Source organism: Eurytemora carolleeae, unplaced genomic scaffold (genome assembly GCF_000591075.1).
Source record: "Eurytemora carolleeae unplaced genomic scaffold, Eaff_2.0 scaffold1065, whole genome shotgun sequence".
In the NCBI taxonomy this organism is placed as follows: Eukaryota; Metazoa; Arthropoda; class Copepoda; order Calanoida; family Temoridae; genus Eurytemora; species Eurytemora carolleeae.
Window position 1 is genome coordinate 87521 of NW_019396985.1, and position 24189 is coordinate 111709.

The window sequence follows — 24189 nt, forward strand, 5'->3', positions numbered from 1 at the left end:
CCCCCCCCCGTTTCTAATTATTTCCCTTAAGATCCTTTCCACTTTTTACGCCTCTGTTCAGATTTAATACTGTAAAATAAACTTTACATACATCCTAATGCAGAAAACAGGGGAAATTGTTGTCTTAAAAGTTAAGGGATTGTTTGAATTTTAGGAAAGTATAAGAGGTCCAAACTGGAGACTGTAGACTTAGGTTTACAGAGCGATTCACAACGGAAACTTTAAAAGCTTTGTCTGATCAAAACAATGAGATATTCATGATTTATCTTTAAAAAAATGATTATTTACGCGGTTTTATTTTACAAAATCGCGGATTCCTGACCATAAAAAGTATTGCCAGAAATTTTGACACTTTCCAAGCTAGACAAACGACGATATCTTCCATTATATTGGTACCGTTTTGAATTAGGTCAAGAAAATTAAACAATTAACCCTTAACTCAGATGTACGCGACTAATAGGGGAAGGGTTTGATTTATAAAATTTATCCCAACCTTCTGTTCTGCATGAAGATGATCTGCTGAGGTAAGAATCTGAATCTCCATGGTTTTAGCTCTTTCTCTCCGGAGCTGGAGTTGGTTTACAACACTCACAAGATCAGGTTCAGCGTCATGGTGCCGGAACTTCTCCCAAGTTGAAGATTTTAATCCTTCCTTGAAGGTTTTTCTAAAAAATATAATGTTTAAAAGGACATTTTTAGAACTTTTGCGTTGTAAACATTGAGATAATTAGTCTCCATCTTACGCAGACGGGTTGATTTGATTCCTTTACTTTAATTGAGGGATCAAGAATATATCCTAAAATTAAAAAGTATTCAGATTGGATATCATTAGTAATACTCTAGTTCTCTGCAGTATAAAGTTAAAGAACAATAACAAAAATATGCATTAAACCGTATAATTGCTCGAAATATATAATTTGTCTTTGAGAGGACTTTAATCAAACTTCTTAATTTTAAATATCAAAGGTCCATGACATTGGATTGCAAAAATATAGAAAATCAGAGTTTGTGGCAAAAACTCATGCATTAGAAATTAATCCCTATCGCTTAATCTGAATATCCAATGTGGAAACTTATGATTTTCTTAATCATCTCTTTTTGTACACTATGATTGGTAGAATTTTAGGCACTTTAGTGGATTAGGATTAATCTGAAGATTAACAAGAAGAGAAGATCAAGCATTGATCTCAATATCTCCGCAATTCTAAAGTTTTCAGCTCAGAGTAAATAGTGACTTTCTTCAACAAAAATGTTGATATAGCCTGTTTTTTCTTTTGGCATTACAAGGACATTTCCAGTGACCCTCCATGCAAAGATGACAATGTCCAATTAAACGGTATCCTGATAAAGCTTTGTCTGATCAAGAATAAGTAAGGTATCAAACTGATGAAATCAATTGCGGTTTCTTTCCTGCGTTTTTCTATACTGCTGGAAAACATACAAGTTATCAGAATTAAACATTTTTAACTCCAGAAAAAAGACGACAATATCTATCACACTTTTAATCATATAAATGTTGTGAATCATGCATTGCCATATCTGCATCAAGAGTCACTCGAAATAACACGAACAGTCCCTTTCAGAAGTCAGTATTACCCCCTACCGAATAATAATTTGGATATTAACGAGTTTCAGAACAACAGTTTGCAAAATCTTGATAATATTTTGATATAAATACATCATGACAATAACAGAGTTGTATAAACTATTAGATCCATAAAATAGATCAAATTCTTTTATAGTTTCATTGAGATATAATTGTAAATTTAAAGGGACTGGAAGCATAATTTCAAGTGACCTTCCGTGCAAAGATGACAATGCACAATGGTACCCTTTAAAGGGAGTGACCGGCTATGTAAGGTAGTTGAACTGAGCATGCAGTGTTGTGGAAAACTTCTTTCGGATTCATTTGAGACATATTAAACATTTTAAAGATCTGTAAACCCTGAGTTGGAGCGCAAATTAATAATTAAATTTATAAATTAAATTAATAATTAAAAAAAAATAATTCTGAAAACGTATCCACCCCCAAAGTAGGAGTTTTGAACGTCGAATTTGCGCTCAAACTCAGGATTTACAGATCTTTAAAAAGTTTAATATGTCTCAAATGAATCCGAAAGAAGTTTTCCACAGCACTGCATACTCAGTTCAACTACTTTACATAGCCGGTCACTCCCTTTAATGCTTTGTCTGATCAAGTATAAATTAGATACCAATGTATATAATTTTGAAAACTTATTATCTTCAATTGTGGTTTCTATAAAAAAAACCGCAAAAAAGCTTGTCGGAATTATTTTAATCAAACCCTTTTATACCTATAAAAACAAGTAAATCCTCCATATTAAAAAAATGAAAGGTTTCAAGGGTTACGTTTTAGAATCTGATAAATTTAGTTAAACTAATGGAAAGGAAACACATCACTGATATGTTTTCAGAATAGTGCTTTTAATGATTAAATAACGACAAAAAATTTAACAAATTTTACAGTAAACTAATTAATTGTTTAGGAACAGGTTGAGAAAGTAAAAATTAATCTTATCATCAAAAATAATATTCAATTATAAGTTTCTATAATATCTTTCTTCGTTCACAAAGACTTTCTGCAGATTTTCTGGAATTTTTATTGAAAAGACGACATTTGAAGAATTTGTGAAATCTACGAATAAATTCATAGAAGATATAAAGAAATTCAATATAATGATAAAACCGAAATAATTGATTCTAGTATTGATTTATTGACAAATTTCTTTTAAGAAATATGTTCCTAACCATCTAATTAGTTTAATGTATTATTTTTACTTTATTTTTCGTCGTCGTTATATGATAATTTAAAAAAACCGATTCTGAAAACATACCCTCCAAAGTTCGTGATTTTGAACGTCGACTATGCACTCAAACTCAGTAATTATACATCGTGGAAACGTTTTGTATGTGTCAAATGAATTTGTCCACAACACTGCCTACTCAGTTTAACTACCTTACATAGCCGGTCTGTCCCTTTAAAATGCATTTCTTAAAATAAAAAAATTAATATTTTCTTTATTTAAAGGGAACTTCATTTAGAAATTGCCATTAATAATTCATAACAGAGGTTTCTGAGCTGTCAGTGCGGCTTTTCAAAAAAGGTTTTGTGGATTTCTACAGAATAAATGGCAGAAATATTTCTTCTAAGAGACTTTGATTGTCAATTCAAGTGAACCTCCATATAAGGATGGTAATGCTCGATTCACAAAGGTACCCTTGAAGCATTCATCTGATCAATGCTGTGGAAGATATATTCGTCGTTCTAGGTTTAACAGATTTTAACTCTGATAATTTCTATGTTTTCCTGCAGTATGAAATGTGCAATTCACTTTTGATGAGAAACCACAATTAAAAATAATCAGATTTTAAATTTTTAAACGATGATATCTGGTTTGTACTTGATCAGACAAGAATTGGAATTCGTTGACAATTACTTTTAGATGTAGCTTACCTTGAATCCACAGCAGACAGTGTAACATGAGGAATAGTATTATCATCAGCCTGTTGTGTTGCCAGGATTCTGGGAGCATACAGGTTGGTGAAATGTTCATCCAACATTATCTGTTCATACTTTTTAAAAATAGCTTTACGGTCTTCAAGGATCAAACCGCTTCGAAGCCTGTGATCTAAACATTTAAAAAATGAGTGACAAAGTCCTTTTGCTTGCGTCTTCTTTCCGATAATCGTTTCAACCCCACTCATGATGTCATCCATAAGCCCCTCTTGAATATCGATAGTAATGAGCTTCTCCTCATCTGTATCCAGCTTGATGTTGAGACACCGCACCAGTAGTTTGATGGTACTACCCTGGAGGAAGACTGTGAAGAAGACCATTGCTAGAGCAGCAGATACAAACAGCTCCCTGTACCAGACATCCTTTTCCAAGACAACAGCCAGAGAGAATCCCACAGCACCACGTAAACCTCCATAGCCCATTATGATCTGCTCCTTGAACTCTATCTTATGAATCCTGCGGAGGTTGACGAGAGAGGAGAAGATGAATGTTCCGAGGAACCTGAAGATTGAACATAGAACTATTGTTGCTAAAATGAATCCAACATGGAAGTTATGACTCTCTTGAATTAGAACTATACCAAGGAAAAGGAAAATGATACAGTCACTGGTAGTTGCCAGTGTCTTGATTGCGTACTTGACCGTGGTGTAGCTTTCTCGACCAAGGTTCTGGAACCCATATCGCTTCACTGTAATCCCAAACGCTATAATGCTTATAATCCCAGACCAATGAACCAACTCCGCCATAAGGAATGCAAAGTATGCACTGCTGAATATTACTAAAGGCTCCACAACGCGAACATGTTTAGTAAATGTTGTAATATAGCTTGCAAAGATACCGTTCAGAAAGCCTATGATGGCCCCACCAAAAGCAACAGAGAAGAAAGATAGGATGGCCATCATCGTCTCATACCAGCCTACATCTGGTATATCAAGCAGTACATTCATAGTGTTGTACAGTACAACAGTTACACCATCGTTAAACAATGATTCTCCAAAGACTAGAAAATAAAGGCCCATGTGTACATGGATTTCTTCAAAGATTGCTAACACTGCTACAGGATCGACTGCTGATATTAAGCTGGAGAATATTAAGCATTCTGTTGGTTTCAACTCATGGATCATCTGGATCCCAGATTCATTAGACTTAAACTCTCCTAGTATTCCAGTATAGGACAATCCATACAGACTGAACCCTATAGCAAACACATTAAAGAGAGTTCCAAACACAGCGAAGATCATGACAGCATTGAAGTTATCAAAGAAGTCTCTGTCATAGAGTGCCAAAGCAGAATCAAGTATGATTGGAGGCAGGAGTACGTTAAAGAATAGCTCTGAAGTGAAGGTTGGGAATGGATTATGATCAGTTTGAATAAAATCATCCAGGATCACATAGTCGATGATAATAGCGGCAAATATACCGACAACAATAAGAACACATGATTCAGGAAGGAGTTTAGCAAGCCAGGGGAGGTGATGGAAGATGATTTTTAGGATCACTGCACATAATATCATGCCAGTAAACATAATGGGACTTGAATACTCGGACCACCGCCAGGAGGCAAGGTGTACTCCGTGATGTTCATCATGAACCTTATGGGTTTCGTGGAGTTGTGTTGGAAGCACATTATGATGGTCATAGCCATCATGACTGCCAGGAGCATTAACATTTTTATCACTTAGGTTATGTTTTACGCCATTATGATTATTATGAACACTACCGGTTGAGGCACACAGAACTGTTTGTATAAAAAATATAAGAAATATTAAAAACTGCATCCTTGCATTATCACGGCGCCGGGACAACTAACTCTTATCTTTCTTTATTCAAGTCCTGTGTGTAAATCACTTTATCATTTTAGTAGAATAGGGTATGATTGTTATTCATGTTAGAATTATTTTTTTTGTAAAATAAAACTATGTTTTTCACAATTGAAAGTTAATCCACTTTTTTAATCACTCCAAATTGTCTGGATTAATCCTAAAAATGGCACATTAGTGTTCAAACTAAGGTCAATGAATAATTTTAAGTTTTAAAGATTTTTATCCGGCTTTCTCCTACACTTGACGTAGAAACCGGGCAAATGCTTTGCAGTTTCTTTAATTATGTAATATTCAACACTAGATGCGTTTAGATGTTAAAATTCTTTAGATTTTTTCCTAGCATCATTCAATTTATACAACACTTATAATTGCATAAATATCTGGGAATGCAAGTAAAGAAATTGAGTCTTTGCCACAAACTCAAATGTTCTAATCCCGTTATTTTTGCAACCTGAAGGTGTAAACGTTTGATATTTCAAACTTTGATTATTTATTAACACTAACAGAATTCATAGTTTGAAAGGAATTGAGTCTTTGGAACAAAATCCAATATTTTAAAACTCAATATCTTTAGAACTCAATGTTGTAAACCTTTGATATTTCAAACTCAGATTATTTGATCTAACAGAAATCATAGTTTGAAATGTCTAAGGTCTGCAAGATTTAGTTACAAAGTTATAGTGATTAGAAAATCAGAGTTTGTGGCAAAGACTCAATTCCTTTCTAAGTCCCACGACGTTGGGTCGTAAAGATATAAGGATTAGAAAGTGACACTTTGCGCACTCAATTCCTTTGCGCCACTTGTTTGATACTCTAATCTATACTTTGTTTATTCAGTAAAGTTGCATGTACATTATTTTTTCAAAAACGATCGTTTTTCCAAAAACGACCGTTTTTATAAAGTTCGTCGTTTCGTTAAGGATAGTTAAAATAATTGTCAATACAATTTTGTTATCAAAAACGATCGTTTTTTCAAGAGCGATCGTTTTTTTTAAAAAAACAATCGTGCAAAAAAACGGTCGCAAATCGTTTGTATAAACACGATCGTTTTCAAAAACGATCGTTATTCGTTTTCTAAAAGTTTAAAACCAGTGGGTTGTTTTTAAAAACGATCGTTTTTTACCGAAAACGAAACGATCGTTTTTGAAATCGATTGTAAAACGAAACAAAAAACGATCGTTTAACGATCGTTTTTAAAAATGATTAACAACCCTACCCGTGGGGCAACTCGGTACTGTACAGTCCTGATTAGCATGTAAGTACAGGATTATCCACAAAGGATTAGAATGTGAAGACAACCTAAATATATCAAATTATGGTAGTCCCACCATTAGAATAAGAATTAGAATAGAAGAGTACCCTGGGCAACGCTGGGTTCACAAGCTAGTTGTTGAATCAAATTGATAGTTTAAAATAGTTTAATTTTTGATAGTATTTCTGCAAAAATCAATTGAGTTAAAGTGGTCAATAAATTACCGATATATTTAATTTTGTTATTAGAGGAAGCTGTAACTTGATTGTATAGACCATATGGCAATATGGTCCTAGNAAAGTTATTGAAAAATATATCTTATGGGGATGCTTAAATAAAAAAATAACTTTTCAGAGAATTTTTCATTTTTGATTTCATTTTGACTGTCTTTGGATACATTTAAAAAAAACACAAAAAAACAGACGCGGAAAGTTTCCAACTTATCATGTTTGTAATTATTTGTCTACTGAGCCCAAAACTTAAGACAGGGTATCGTAGTTAAAACCAGTTTCATGAATGGGGTTAGGTAGTTTTGTGAATATCAATATTTGTGTCATGAAACTTTATTTCATTTAGTTTCTCAATATCCTCCATTTTTTCCGAATCTCTTTAAATCAAAATCTACACAAATGTTAAACCCCCCCAAAAAGAAAACGCGGGAGTTTCGTTCAACGATACTCTTTTAAATTTCAGGCTCTGCGCACTTTACATAAAGTTACATGTTTACATTGTTTAAACTTACAGTTTACAATGTACAGAGTACAGTGCACAATGTACAAAATAAGAAAACAGGTATGGCTTAAAGTGAATATAAATTTTTAAATTTTTTTTCTGTGCAAACACACCTTTCTCTATCGCTGGAAAACATCGAATTCAAATATTAAACTGCAACCACATTGACAAAAGTGCATTAAATAATATGCATTTATTCTGTGGGTTCCGTGAGAAAACAAATATGCATAAAATAAGAAATTGAACAGGATTAAAGTTCCAATGGGGGGGGGGGGAGAGGAAAGAAAGAGAGATTGAATCCCCTTCCCCCCTCTTATAATTACTGCATATGAAGCTTACATAATATATTTTTAGCTTTGTCTGCTACAAAACTGTGAATGTAGAATTATCGAAACTTAATAGATATATAATGTGCCATTTCCTAAGTTCCACTTTTTACTCTAGGTGTTTCGAACTACTGGGAGAAGATTAACCCTCTCCTCCAGGTTAGTGGTACTACTGGGAGAAGGTTTAATCCTTTCCTTTAGGTCTGTTAAACTACTGATAGTTGTTATGCATGTTAACTGTGTAACTACTCATCTCACACTGAATTGCCTAATCATACTAACTTTAGAATTTACAGGCGTGGGGGCGGGTATAGGCTTGAGGGCGTTACATATTGCTCCCCAAAACCTGAAATCTAAGAGCTCTCCCCCCCCCTCAAACAAGCCATATATAAATTTTTCCCATTTAAAACTCCAAAACAAAACGTATAATAAGTAAGTTATTATTTTTTCCTCCCAATTCAGGAAAGGGAAAGTCACATTTTTGTTGTTTACATTTTTATTGTTAACCTTTTTATTGTTTACATTTTTGTAGTTTACATTTTTATTGTTTACATTTTTATTGTTTACATTTTTAATGTTTACATTTTTAAAGTTTACATTTTTGTAGTTTACATTTTTAATGTTTACGTTTTTATTGTTAACCTTTTTATTGTTTACATTTTTGTAGTTTGCATTTTTATTGTTAACATTTTTCTTGTTTACATTTTTAATGTTTACATTTTTATTGTTTACATTTTTAATGTTTACATTTTTAAAGTTTACATTTTTATTGTTTACATTTTTGTTGTTTACATTTTTATTGTTTACATTTTTGTTGTTTACATTTTTACCGTTTACATTTTTGTTGTTTACATTTTTATTGCTTACCTCTTTATTGTTTACATATTTATTGTTAACCTTTTTATTGTTTACATTTTTGTAGTTTACATTTTTATTGTTTACATTTTTAATGTTTACAATTTTATTGTTTACATTTTTATTGTTTACATTTTTAATGTTTACAATTTTATTGTTTACATTTATTGTTTACATTTTTAATGTTTACATTTTTATTGTTTTCATTTTTGTAGTTTACATTTTTTTTTTGAAATCTAGATATTTATTTACGTATCATTTATAGTTTACAGGATTGTTGAAAATATGAATTTATCACAAAAGTTTATTAACGAATTATCATGTGCATACAAATATAGATAAATAAATCAATAAAGTCGGAATAGATTTTAAAAGATACATTTTTTACGTATTTTTTCCATTTCTGAATCATTTGTAAGTTTATATTCAAATATTTATAATAAAGCAGTTCGTGAGGAAAAAACTAAATTACTTATTACTAGGGACAGAGGGACCCAGGGTTGGTTTGGGCATGTCCATTACCGTCCAGAAATGGTGACATTTCTGGATTAGAGACCGGACCACAGCGACCCCCTTATCAGTAAGATGCACACGGTCGTCCTTTAACATCTTTCCTCTCGAGACCCAGTCGTCGCGGTGACAAATGTCTTCGGAGGTTAAAACGAATGCATCCTTGAGGGAATCCAATCGTTGATTTACATATTTATTGTTAACCTTTTTATTGTTTACATTTTTGTAGTTTACATTTTTATTGTTTACATTTTTAATGTTTACATTTTTACTGTTTACATTTTTAATGTTTACATTTTTAATGTTTACATTTTGATTGTTTACATTTTAATTGTTTACATTTTTATTGTTTACACTTTTATTGTTTACATTTTTGTAGTTTACATTTTTATTGTTTACATTTTTATTGTTTACATTTTTGTTGTTTACATTTTTGTTGTGTACATTTTTATTGTTTACATTTTTATTGTTACATTTTTAATGTTTACATTTTTAAAGTTTACATTTTTGTGGTTTACATTTTTATTGTTAACCTTTTTATTGATTACATTTTTGTAGTTTACATTTTTATTGTTTACATTTTTCTTGTTACATTTTAATTGTTTACATTTTAATTGTTTACATTTTTATTATTTACATTTTTATTGTTTACATTTTTAATGTTATATTTTAATGTTACATTTTTATTGTTAACCTTTTTATTGTTTACATTTTTATTGTTTACATTTTTTTGAATAATTTATAGTGGATTGCTATTATTTTTCCACGATAAACTTACAACTGATAGTCGTAAAAACTGTAAATTTATTATAATTTTGAAAAAATTAAATAGCTTTTTAAAGTGAACTCTGTTAGATCAAAAAACCTAAGTTTGAAATATCTAAAGTTTACACCAGCAGATAGCAAAGATAAAGGTATATAAGGAGTTTGTGGAATAGCTCGTTTCCTTTCGGATTATCAACTCACAGAACGAGCTACTAAGCTACATATTAAAATATGGAATTATTAAGAATTAAACAAAAACCCGAGAAATTATTCAAAATTGTAGGTTTATTTTAGCGGAGCCCCTGAATTGAAAGTTTGTGCACGATTTTACCCTTTTGTCGCCTGATTATACCAGACAATTGATACGACCTTGCCTACTGCATTGAGCACATACATTACACAACTTTAAACATATGTTTTTAACTCATATATAGAGAATACATTTATTGTCAAGATAAGCATCTCTTCTCCTATAATCCAATCCTTCCCGTCTACTCCCAATCCTTCTCCTCCACTCCCAACCTTTCTCCTCCACTCCCAATCTTTCTCCTCCACTCCCAACCTTTCTACTCCACTCCCAATCCTTCTCCTCTACTCTATATTCTTCTCCTCTACTCCCAATCATTCTACTCTACTCCCAATCCTTCCCCTCTACTCCCAATCCTTCTCCTCCACTCCCAACCTTTCTCCTCCACTCCCAATCTTTCTCCTCCACTCCCAACCTTTCTACTCCACTCCCAACCTTTCTCCTCCACTCCCAATCTTTCTCCTCCACTCCCAACCTTTCTCCTCCACTCCCAATTCTTCTCCTCTACACCCAATCCTTCTCCTCTACTCCCAATCATTCTACTGTACTCCCAATCCTTCTCCTCTACTCCCAATCCTTCTCCTCTACTCCCAATCCTTCTACTCTACTCCCAATCCTTCTCCTTTACTCACAATCCTTCTCCTCTACTCATAATCCTTCTCCTTTACTCACAATCCTTCTCATTTACTCTCAATCCTTCTCCTCTTTCTCCAATTCTCTAATTCTCCTTTTACATCCGTTTCATAATTTCTCATTTTCTACTGTACAATGTACAATATACACTTTCATAAGAGAAATATTTTAATTTATGATAGAAATATTTTCCATTTATCTTGTGTTGTCTGACGTGCTCAATTGCATAATTACATTTGTTCTCTTCTCTCTCTATTCAAAACTTCTCGGTAAACAATTGAGTCAACTTATGCAGGGTGTTTCATAAAACTTTTCTCTAAATACGAACAATCCACCACTAGTTTATATAAATATAATGTAAACAAAAAAAATGTAACTTTCCTTTTCCTTTTAGTTCTATTTTTACATTTTTTTGAATTGAGGGAAATATTCCCACAACCTCTATTTTTGTAGGTTTTTAAATATTTTCTCCTTAAACACTTAATTTTGTATTTTTTTCTTATTTTTCATAAATAAATAATTACTTACTTACTTACTTACTTACTTTCTATTCAAAACTATACTCGATATACAATTGATCTAACTTATACAAGGTCTTTCATAAAACTTCTCTCTATTTCAAAAAGTTTTTGGTTGTTTAACAATGACTAAAACATTCAGAGAAAAATATAAAACAATCCGAAATTATGTTGTCAACATTTTTTCCTGTTTATCTAATTAATCCATCTTAATTATCTATAACTCACGCACCTCTGTTAATCCATCCTAATTATCTATAACTCACGCCCCTCTCTTAATCCATCTTAATTATCTATAACTCACGCACCTCTGTTAATCCATCTTAATTATCTATAACTCACGCACCTCTCTTAATCCATCTTAATTATCTATAACTCACGCACCTCTCTTAATCCATCTTAATTATCTATAACTCACGCACCTCTGTTAATCCATCTTAATTATCTATAACTCACGCACCTCTGACTCTTCAACCTAAAGTCTGACCGCGTCAACCTTGTTGCATCGGCTAGTCCTTTTGAATGTCTGCTTTATTTACCTAATGCCCAGGTGATACAGTACAAACTGGGTCCAGAAAGGTTAACCCGGCTCGGAAATTCAAATGTACTACGGCTGCCCGTGACCTAGCTGAAGTTACCAGTATTGCCTGAAGTACTTTGTTCATCCTAAAACACTAGAAACTATCTCGCAGACACCTGCCAAACAATGTATTTTAATGGATATGGCACCTATTTTATACTTGGACACCGCTTAAAATAGTCCAATAAACAACAAAAAAGCATAGAAGCAGACCCATTTCACTTAATTGCTTATTAAAACTATTTGCTTTGTGATAACATCAAATACACTTTAATATTCCTATTTCACAGTTTTCAGGTTTTCACTGTACATCTATCTATATAATAAAACAAGACATTCGTATATATATATATATATATATATATATGTTGCGTATAGCCGGCCAAACGGCTGGACCGATTGAGCGGATTTTTTTGGGGGGACACTCATAGGTGGCCGGAGGTATTATAGGCTAACACAAATTCGGATTTTTTTTTCAAATTTTTTTTTTCAAAATTAAAAAAAATGTTCCACGGGCAATGCCGGGCCCTTCAGCTAGTATTACATATTCCATCTCTATCATTTACACACTATAAATGAGTGTATATTAGAATGTATAACTGTTTAGATTAGATTACTCTGTCTTAGAATCTCTCAGCCATAAATTAAGATTTGGAACATTAATTTTCTAATCGGGCTCTAAATGTCCCATTTCACCGAAATACAGATTCATATTAAACTTTTTTTTCTAAAATGATTTCAGTAAGTATAGGGTGACTTCAAGAATAGCTTTGAGAAAAAGATGAAAGCTAATTAAAAATCGAATATATCTTCTTTGTATTTTATATTGTTCTTTTCTGCACTATTCTATACAATAAATACTTTTAGATCAGTACCAATTCAGGTATAGCCTTCCATATCCTTACGTATCTGCCTGACAAGATACAAATCAATCACAAACTATTTTCAATAATTCTTTAGTCAATATCAAACCGGATACGACTACATTAGAATTTCCTAGACGATGACTCAAAGTTCAGTTCCCTCTTCCAACTGACGTTTATTTTGGGTTCAATAATACAGGTTAAGTTAATGAACGAAATTACAATTTTTACGTAGTTATTTACAATCATAGTTAGAATAATCATAAAACAAGTTTTTCGTTGTTATTTACAAGCGTAGTTAGATTAATCATAATATAAGTTTTACGTAGTTATTTACTATCATAGTTAGATTAATCATAATACAAGTTTTACGTTGTTATTTACCAGCGTAGTTAGATTAATCATAATACAAGTTTTACGTTGTTATTTACAAGCGTAGTTAGATTAAACATAATACAAGTTTTAGGTAGTTATTTACAAGCGTAGTTAGATTAAACATAATACAAGTTTTAGGTAGTTATTTACAAGCGTAGTTAGATTAAACATAATACAAGTTTTACGTTGTTATTTACAAGCGTAGTTAGATTAATCATAATATAAGTTTTACGTAGTTATTTACTATCATAGTTAGATTAATCATAATACAAGTTTTACTTACAAGCGTAGTTAGATTAAACATAATACAAGTTTTACGTTGTTATTTACAAGCGTAGTTAGATTAATCATAATATAAGTTTTACGTAGTTATTTACTATCATAGTTAGATTAATCATAATACAAGTTTTACGTTGTTATTTACAAGCGCAGTTAGGTTTACAGAGAATGTTCAACGTAATATATCTAGGGGTGTCAGGTTTATAAATATGGGGTTTGCTACGGTATTTATTACACATATTCTTCTATTCTATATTCTTCTTTTCTATATTCTTCTATTCTATATTCTTCTATTCTATATTCTTCTATTCTATATTCTTCTATTCTATATTCTTCTATTCGTTATTCTTCTTTTCTACATTCTTCTATTCTATATTCTTCTATCCTATATTCTTCTATTCTATATTCTTCTTTTTCTATATTCTTCTATTCTATATTCTTCTATCCTACATTCTTCAATTCTATATTCTTCTATTCTATATTTTTCTTTTCTATATTCTTCTATTCTATATTCTTCTATCCTACATTCTTCAATTCTATATTCTTCTATTCTATATTTCTCTTTTCTATATTCTTCTATTCTATATTCTTCTATTCTATATTCTTCTTTTCTTTATTTTTCTTTTCTATATTCTTCTGTTCTTTATCCCACTATTCTATATATTTCTATTCTTTATCCTTCTATTCTACATTCTTCTATTCTATTATCTTCTAGTCTATGTTCTTCTATTCTTATTCTTTTATTCTATATTCTTCTATAATTTATTTTGCAGAAGATAAAATCGCACCCTGATCTCTAATAGTTCTCCTTAAATCTATTTAATTATCATTATTAAAATTAGGTGGAAAAAATAATCAAAACAGCCAAAAGCTATTTTCCACCTAATTGCTTTATACTTGTACTGTTAATATAATCACCAATTTGTATTCTGTATTCTTCTATTCTTTATTCTTCAATTCTATATTCTTCTATTCTATAATTTTATATTCTATACTCTTCTATTCTATATTCTTCTATTCACATATTCTTCTATTTTATATTCTTATATTCTTTAATCTTCTATTTTATAATCTTCTATTCTATATTCTTCCAGCAAATGCGTTCTCTTCTTCGCTGCTATCAATAATTTATCAAAACAAGAATTTTGTTGAAAAATGTCAAAACTTTCTCCAAACTTTCAAAACTTTTCTGATTAAGGAAATATTATATTTTATCATTAATAATGTCGTCTTCTTACTTTACAACTTCATAAAACCTGAGCTAGGAATTTTTGAATCAGATTACTGGCAAGGTCCAGGATTCGGCCACTGAACTTGATTTCAGTTATCAAATTCTAAATATGTCTAAAATCCGAAATCCTTAAAGAAACTGTATTTGTAATTTCCTGTGGCCCCCCCAATTAAAGATTCATATAATGAAACACATTGAACCCCGATTTTCTGGCTTTAAATGGGATCTGCAAATTTCCTCCGATTGTATCTGCAGAAGAAATGAGCTTGAAGAGAAACTACAATTATCTGATTTAATCTAGATCTGAAGAAAATTTAAGGTTACCGTTTTGAAGGAAGCATGCCAATCTATACAAGAAGAGTTACTTGGGATTACGACTTTTTGGGTTGCAAAGAGATAGGGATGAGAAAATCAGAGCTTGTAGCAAAGACTTAATTCCTTTAATATGAAAATTTCTTTTTCATTTTCATATTTCAATCTTAATAAACAGAATTGATTCTTATTGGTTTATGCGATATTGATTCTGATTGATTGAGCAAATTATAATTAATTCTGATTGATTCACTTAATTATTATTGATTTTGAGTGATTCAGATAATAATCTATTCTTTAATTGGTTTATCCAATCGTCTTTACTCTAATTGGTTCATCCAATTCTCTTTACTCTGTTTGGTTCCTCCAATCGTTTTGTTTTTACTTTAATTAGTTCATCCAATCGTCCTAAATCTAATTGGTTCATCCAATCGTCTTAATTCTGATTGGTTGAGCCAATCGTCTTTTCTCTATAGGTTTCAGCCAATCGTCTTTTCTCTATAGGTTTCAGCCAATCATCTTTACTTTAATTGGATCATCCAATCATCTTTACTCTGTTTGGTTCATCCAATCGTTTGAGTTCTGATTGGTTTATCAAATTATATTCATTCTGATTTGTTTATCAAATTATCTTGATTCCAATTGGATAAACCAATCATGTTTACTCATATTGTTTCACCCAATCGTCTTCATTTTGAATAGTTTAAAAGTGATTTATTGTTCTTTAAGTATCTATGGAAAGGGAGTGGACATATAACAAGGTTTTCTACATGAGACAAATGATCGATACTTGTGTCAAAGATCTACATGAAACAAAACCATTTAGTTTAGTACTCTTACATACTTTGTTCAATACAGTTAAATACAGTTAATACTCTCTGTAGTTCCTTTTTTTTATTATGTATTTTATACCATATTAGTTGAAGTACCCTGCGTTGCCCGTGGAAATTTAAAAACTTTTAGAATTTGAAGAAAAATAATTTCAAATTTTAAAAATTAAAGTTTGAATTTTAGGAGTAAAACCTTCTAGAAATCCAACGTATAGAAACAGCTACGTATAGCAACAAGGCGTATTTTCCGGGAGAACATTTTTTATATTTTCGAGAAATTAAACGTTTTTGTAAAACATTGTAGCTTATCACTATCGTTATCATAATTTCTATTTTTTAACATACCCTAGACATTGAGAGAGAAAAATAGTTTAATATGTACATTTGTAGTGGTCTCTATTGTGTTTAAGGTCCCACAGATTTTATTATGTACTGACAACATAAATTAATGATTATATGGTTATCCATAAAATTGCGTGTTACTATTAAAAAAAATAGTTTATAAAAGTGCTATCTACAGTTTGTATTTTTAGAGAAAAAATTTTCTTAAAAGTATAAAAAAAGTTCTCCAGTAATGCTAGTATGATTTCATAAAATTCCGTTTTACCATTTAAATAAATTTATTTTATGAAAATTATATCTACTTTACACTGATTATTTAATTTCTCAAAAATATAAAAAATGTGTTACCGGAAAATACACCTTGTTGCTATACGTAGCGGTGTCTATACGTTGAATTTCTATAAGGTTTGACTCCGAATTTTAGCCTATTTTACCCCAGGGTTCTCCCAGCCAATTTGGTCTTGACTTTTGGCCATGGTCAGGATATGATATCCGTCTTGTGTTCACATTACCTCCCAGAGACAGTAAACTGCAGTACAAAAGATGCTTACACCTCAGAAATAACTTTCCTTGCATTATAACCTTGCTAGCGTAAAACTAACTACAACGAAGTACATCTGCAGTCTGTATCGACACATTTGCAGACACGTTTGCAAACACATTTGCAAACACACTTTCAAACACATTTGCAAACACATTTGAAAACACATTTGTGAATTCATTTGCAAACACATTTTCAAACACATTTGCAAACACATTTGCAAATACATTTGCAAACACATTTGCAAATACATTTGCAAATACATTTGCAAACACATTTGCAAATACATTTGCAAATACATTTGCAAAACATTTGCAAATACATTTGCAAATACATTTGCAAATACATTTTTGCAAATACATTTGCAAATACATTTGCAAATACATTTGCAAACACATTTGCAAATACATTTGCAAATACATTTGCAAACACATTTGCAAATATATTTGCAAACACATTTTCAGTCTTGTTTGTTCTGTCCAAAATAATATTAAAGACTTTTTTTACTTTGTTATTTAAAATATATATTTCAACAAATACAAAAACTCTTCATTCAACGGATGGAAATGGGTTCGAAAGCTGAGGCTCTCTTACTTTAGGATGTACTCCTTAAGGAGAACATCATGTTATCTGCACATATTCATAAAGATATTCGTAAAAATAGAAAGATAAATCTTTTACTGCCATTTCACGAAAATTAACAACCCGTGGTTTTCTTTCCTTTATTACTGTTGAAGGAGGTTTGGGTAAGAAACGAGTTCCGGGGAATAATCAAATTTTACATAATATCTCGCTTCATGAAGTCGAAATAAAATTTATTTTAAATCTGAGTTGGGATATTTTTGATGAGGCAAAGGATTGGTCCAGTGACTTCTCCTTGGAGCATAGCTACGAAAGGAATTGAGTTTTTGCCACAAACTCAAATTTTCTAATAACTTAAAAAACCTGGTAGTGTAGACCAATGATATTTCAAACTTTCATAATTTGCTGTAAAAGAATTTAAAGTTTGAAATATCTAAGGCCTACGTCATTGATTATTAGAAAATTAGGATTTGTGACACAGACTCAATTCCTTTGTGTGTCTTAAATACGATCATACTAGACTGGTAAATCCTTGAACCTGTTTGGATCCTGCAACAAGAAGACTGCAGCGCTCGATCCCGACATTGTCAAACCCAAAATATTATACATATATATATATATATATAACTAAGAGAAACTAAATAAATTTTTTTTAAGTTGCGTATTTTTAAAAAAAAAGTTGAGAAATTCTTTAAAAATGTTAATCTTAAATGTTCATTTAATACTTCCTTCATGGGGAAAATGTCGTTTTTCCTTCATGGGGAAGTTGCCACTTGGGAAATTGTCATTTAGGAAAATGTAAATTTGGGAAGTTGCCGCTTGGGAAATTGCAAATTTGGGAAGTTGCCACTTGGGAAATTGTCACTTGGGAAGTTGCCCTTGGGAAAATGCCTTTGGGAAAGTACCAAACACCGCTAATTAATCCTTGTTAATTACAAAAAGTTTTCAATATCTGTTCCAAAAGATATGAAGCAAACGCATCAGAGGCACAACAAGAGGTTTTGTTTAGAGGGAGGGGTAGCTAAGTTGGTAAACTACTTGTAAATGCTTGACTATTTTGTTTTACTATGGAAGAAAGGAAAAGAGCCGAAATATGTAGGGAAGTGCTTTTTTCATTTTTTTTCCAAATTTCATTTGCGTTCTTAATTTCTTATGTTAACTCCAGATTATGCCTCCAAGTGGGGGGAAGAACGGAAAAGTAGCTCCGGCGACGACGGAAGACACTAACCCTGACTCCAGGATAGATATTGATTCTGGGACGGATACTCAGGAGAAACCCTGGCTCAGAAGGTTCCTATTGGAACATCTCAACCCTGTGAATCTGCTTCCATGCTTTAAGAAAAGGTTGGCTTTAATACACTTTAAAAAAAAACTTCGTAAAGAATAATTCCAAAATTAATACAAAACTTTCCTTTTTTTAGAAAACATATTACGTTTTCCTCTTTCATTAACGGGACCAAAACTAATGAAGGCCAACAATTAGTTGAACTACGTAGATTAAGTTGAATCATTTCTCTTATGTGAAGTGCGGCACTGGTTCATGTTAAAGTTAAATGACTCATCCTGAGGCCGAATTTAAAGAATTTGAGCAGCGGCTTGGATTTGAGAATAGGCTCAAATATGGTTGGTTGCATTTAAAATTGTATTCAATATTTCTAGATTTAAGCCGGCGCTCAATTGAAACCGGTTTTTGGCGGATTTGAGACGCGGCTCAAATTCATTTTATTCGGAATCTGATGTATACGTATTTAAACCACTTTTTGCTAATGTATCGGATGAATATTTTTGAATTATGAATTGATAATCTCCAATTCTATGTAATGTTTCTGTATATATAATTTCGTATTAAAGGGCCTGAAAATGTAGTTTCATAGATTCCTCATCCCTAGATAGCTAAATAATTTGCCTGTTGGGTTGGTGAACTGAGAAACAATGGGATTTCAGTCATTACTAGCAGAATTGAGTCTTCGCCACAAAATCAAATGTCATAATCTCATTATCTCTGCAACCTGACGGTGTGGACCTTGATTGCTATGATATTGGAATTTTAGAGAATTAGAGCTTGTGACAATAGCTCAATTCTTTTTTTTATTTTTTACAAAGAGTAGTGAAAATGTAGGAATTGGGAAAGGGAAAATGATAACTTCAGAAAAGAAATAATATTATAAACATTATAAGTTTCCAGGACGCTTCGCACCCATCTTAAATTTTAACTTTAAAATACTTGCTCAATCAAACGCATTTTCTTTTCTTAAATTTTCAAACTTCAAAAATAAAACTTTTTTCGTGGATTTTGAAAATCAATATTTTGTAAGGCAATTTATTTAATTCTGACCATCTCTATAACCTTTTTTGGGATCACGTAAAACCAACAAAAAAAGGTTTTCCGGATCGGTTCAGCCGTTTTGACGTATGTAGCAAACAAACAAGCAGTCAAGATTAGGATCAAGGAAGGGAAAAACATGGAACCATAGGCGGACTGTCAATGGTTCTGTCAGTATTATAGACAGCTAGCTGTGACTTTCGATCTCAATTTGACATGGTTAAACATAAATGTGTAGCCCATTTTTTGTACTTTTTGTTGGCACAAAGGTTTTGATGAAAAGTATGCCGTAAGTTCAAAAATTGTTGAATTATAGCCCAAAACGCGATTAATTTTAAATAGAAGAAACCGAATGCCTCTCACTCTGGTACGGGGGGGGGGGGATCAGACCAAATTATCTAGGAACATTTTGTTGAATATGAAACTTTAAACTTTAAACATTAAATTGAAGTGTAGAATCTGAATTTTCATTTTAAAACATGATTTATGTAATAATCTCCTTAAACGCTAGTTCAAGGGATTATGTATATATATATATATATATTGTTTTATTTTTATAGTCCCCTTTAAAGTTTACTTTATTTGACCAAGAGAAGCCACGCTTGAAAATAATATCGCTATTTTTAGCCCAAAAAGATGTGATTTTCGATCACAATTTGACCTATATTAAGCAATTAATTTTTCCTTTTATCTATTATACTATTTGTTGGTATATTAGTTTTAAACGGAAAACGGAAAGTTAACTCCGTAAGTTTAAAAACTGTTAAATTTTCAGTTTCCGAATTTAACGAATGCCGCGTCTCAAATTCCCCAACGTACACACATTTCTGCTCATAAAATGAGTATAGCTCCGTCATCCTGGATTAGCCGAAGGTCTAAAGGGTACCGTTGATGAATCAGACAAGACACAAAGACAAGGCAAATGGAGGGCTATTGTAACCCCCCCCCCTCTTTCACTTCTACAAAAACCTGTTTCTTAGCAAAAACAAAATCCAGACAACAACTGTTATTGTTAAAAATGTTTAAATTACAAGTTTTCCAACTTTCTAATTAATTGTTACATCAAAAAGTAATACAGTGGCAGCCTGGCAGGTTTTTACAAACTTTTCCATTCCATTTATTTTCCGAGGAATTAGATTTCAAGTTCTTTAAACAGAAAACTTTAGCCACAAAAGGAACTTTGAAATACAGGGTGTCTAGACTTTAATTGTCATAATTTCTTGGAATTTTTTAATCTCTGAAAAGGGGTAATAGGCATAATTTAATGTGACCATCCATGCAAAGATGGCAATGCCCTTTATTTAACAATGGTACCCTTAAAGGGAGTGTTCGCGAAAAATGAAAGGGGGTATAGGCTTACGGCGAAAAGTAAGCTCTGTTGATCACTACTAATCTTACTTCTATCTGTTACGTCTATAAGGAGAAAATTGTGAAAAACGACTCATACTGGAGAACGTAGCGTCCATACAAATTCTGAAAGTTGCAACATACAACTCGGATCGTAAAATAAGCAATTTAATTCCAAACAAATCATTCAGATATTGTACACACAATAGTCATCGATAATTTTTCGACGCATTCGTGTATAGTTAATATTTCGTAATTTTTTGATTTTGTTGTTCAAAAATAATATTTCACTGGTGCTGGATTTTCGAACATTCCTGGAAAATGTGAAAATTCCGTCTTCATTATCAGAAATCCTCGAAACAGGAATAAATGTGTTTTATATCAGGAAAAATAGAAAATATTATGAAATATTAAATATATACGAAAGTAAGTTTTGGATTAATGTTAATTAAGACTGCAGTTTAAAACGACTGTAGTCCTCAAATGTGCTAAAATATGTTTTTTAATAATTTCATATTAACATGATTAAATTTATATTTGTTTAAATACTCTAAAAGTCGGCTTGTGAACTAATGACTTTAATTCAATCTAATCGATATAGCATCGTATCTGTAATTGTTATCATGCATGTACGTAACTTTTATATAGTAGAGGTATCCAAAGAAGAAGATTAAGATTCAAATCAAAAGTGTGTACATTGGATATTCAGATTAAGCGTCCAGTATCAAGGATATCCCATTCTGAAGATTGGATATTCAGATTAAGTTACCGGTATTAAGGATATCCCATTCTAAAGTTTTCAGCTCAGAAGATATAAAACTATTTTGTAAGATTATGTTAATATTTTAATTGAACTGGGGACATTATCTCAAGTGACCCTCCATACTCGATTCACAACGGTACTTTCAGCTACAGCTATGGTATAATATCCTTGTTTTGATCATTATAAAGTCTATTATATTTATGACACGCAGAGTCCTGGTTTGTTTAGATACTCAGAGTCCTGGTTTGTTTAGATATTCAGAGTCCTGGTTTGTTTAGATACTCAGAGTCCTGGTTTGTTTATATCCTCAGAGTCCTGGTTTGTTTATATCCTCAGAGTCCTGGTTTGGTTATATCCTCAGAGTTCTGGTTAGTTTATATACTCAGAGTCCTGGTTTGTTTAGATACTCAGAGTCCTGGTTTGTTTATATACTCAGAGTCCTGGTTTGTTTATATACGCAGAGTCCTGGTTTGTTTAGATACTCAGAGTCCTGGTTTGTTTATATCCTCAGAGTCCTGGTTTGTTTAGATACTCAGAGTCCTGGTTTGTTTAGATACTCAGAGGCCTGGTATGTTTAGATACTCAAAGTCCTGGTATGTTTAGATACTCAAAATCCTGATTTGTTTAGATACTCAGAATCCTGGTATGTTTAGATACTCAGAGTCCTGGTTTGTTTAGATACAGGAGTCCTGGTTTGTTTAGATACTCAGAGTCCTGGTTTGTTTAGATACTCAGAGTTCTGGTTTGTTTAGATACTCAGAGTTCAGGTTTGTTTAGATACTCAGAGTCCTGGTTTGTTTCAGATACTCAGAATCCTGGTTTGTTTAGATACTCAGAGTTCTGGTTTGTTTAGATACTCAACGTCCGGGTTTGTTTAGATACTCAGAGTCCTGGTTTGTTTAGATACTCAGAGTCTTGGTTTGTTTAGATACTCAGATTTCTGTTTTTTTAGATACTCAGAGTCCTGGTGTGTTTAGATACTCAGAGTCCTGGTTTGTTTAGATGCTCAGAGTCCTGGTTTGTCTAGATACTCAGAGTTCTGGTTTGTTTAGATACTCAACGTCCTGGGTTGTTTAGATACTCAGAGTCCTGGTTTGTTTAGATACTCAGAGTCCTGGTTTGTTTAGATACTCAGAATCCTGGTTTGTTTAGATACTCAGAATCCTGGTTTGTTTAGATACTCAGAATCCTGGTTTGTTTATATCCTCAGAATCCTGGTTTGTTTATATCCTCAGAGTTCTGGTTTGTTTATATCCTCAGAGTCCGGGTTTGTTTAGATACTCAGAGTCAGGTGAAGAGCTACCTCCAAGAACCTGGAACCAAATATTCTCCTATGTAGCAGACAATGCAAAGGTATCCGATCATCTTGTACTGTCGATATAATTATAAAAGAACTTTCATTTATAGATATGCACGTCTGATTCACAAACGTACTCTTTTAACCTTTGTCTCAGCAAAAATATCTGAATATCTGAATAGATATGATACTAAATTTTGATTGTTGCGTAATAGGGAAATGTTGATTTCCGCAACAGAAACATTGAAGAACATTTCAATAAGAAGGACATTATTTTCTGCATCACAGAGGTGTAAAGGGAACACTTGTAGGGTTTAAATTTTCATCTTTCTTAATTCAATTAAATCCATCTGATAGATAATATTTAATTTTAAAAATCCAGAAATCAGTCTGAAGAATAACATAATAATTTCTGTCGATTAGATTATAGTTTAGTCCTCAGGTTACTTTGCAACTTTTCTACGTGCGATGTTTATCTTTTGTTTTGCCATTTTAAATATACACAATGACCCTATATGCTAAAATGGCAATATTAGATTCACATTATTTTTCTTACGCAGATACGCAGATTATTTCTACGAATTTGTCACACTTAAAAAACTACCGCTGAGTTTCATGGCTACTTTTAAGATGATTCCAATGCACCTTCATATTTTGGTATTTACTGTTTAGGATGATCCCAATGTACCTTCATATTTTGGTATTTACTGTTTAGGATGATCCCAATGTACCTTCATATTTTGGTATTTACTGTTTAGGATGATCCCAATGCACCTTCATATTTTGGTATTTACTGTTTATGATGATTCCAATAAACCTTCATATTTTGGTATTTACTGTTTAGGATGATCCCAATGCACCTTCATATTTTGGTATTTACTGTTTAGGATGATCCCAATGCACCTTCATATTTTGGTGGACGGTTTCGAGGATATCTAGCTTTTGATACAGGAAACAACCCGTAGAAATATCACACACTCTTTTGGTACAAACACACATACATGACGTGTTCGCCCCCTGACACTGACTTTTTAGCTAAGAGCTAGTAAGTTGTACAGTACACATACTGAAGTTGTATACGGCAGAACGAGACATCACACCAAATACACCATTCTTTACTAGTGAACTTAATGTGACGAGTACATGAACAGTGTACATAAGCGGTGTTGTTTATGAATTGTACATGAAAGTTTTTTCACTACTATTGACTGTGCTGCATAAATATTGCCGTTATGTACAGTACACATATAAGTTATGAACGGTGT

At 32.0% G+C, this 24189-nt stretch overlaps 2 protein-coding genes across 2 annotated transcripts in view; one reads left to right on the plus strand and one right to left on the minus strand.

Annotated features, from left to right (window-relative positions):
* The window catches only part of LOC111710798 (Na(+)/H(+) exchanger protein 7), a 7155-nt gene extending 1637 nt beyond the window's left edge, over positions 1–5518 (minus strand). Inside the window, exons 1-2 of the mRNA XM_023484940.1 lie at positions 3476–5518; positions 494–665 (exon numbers count right to left, since the gene is read on the minus strand). Of these exons, the coding sequence (XP_023340708.1) occupies positions 494–665; positions 3476–5316 (2013 nt within the window). The 5' untranslated portion in view covers positions 5317–5518. The remainder of the gene's footprint in view (positions 1–493; positions 666–3475) is intronic.
* A 12699-nt stretch (positions 5519–18217) lies between these two features.
* On the plus strand, positions 18218–24051 carry LOC111710800 (uncharacterized). Its single transcript, XM_023484943.1, has 3 exons — positions 18218–18538; positions 22905–22980; positions 23812–24051. Exons 1-3 carry the CDS (start codon positions 18363–18365, stop codon positions 23887–23889), a joined length of 330 nt encoding a protein of 109 aa, XP_023340711.1. The 5' UTR covers positions 18218–18362; the 3' UTR covers positions 23890–24051.
* The last annotated feature ends 138 nt before the right edge of the window (positions 24052–24189 follow it).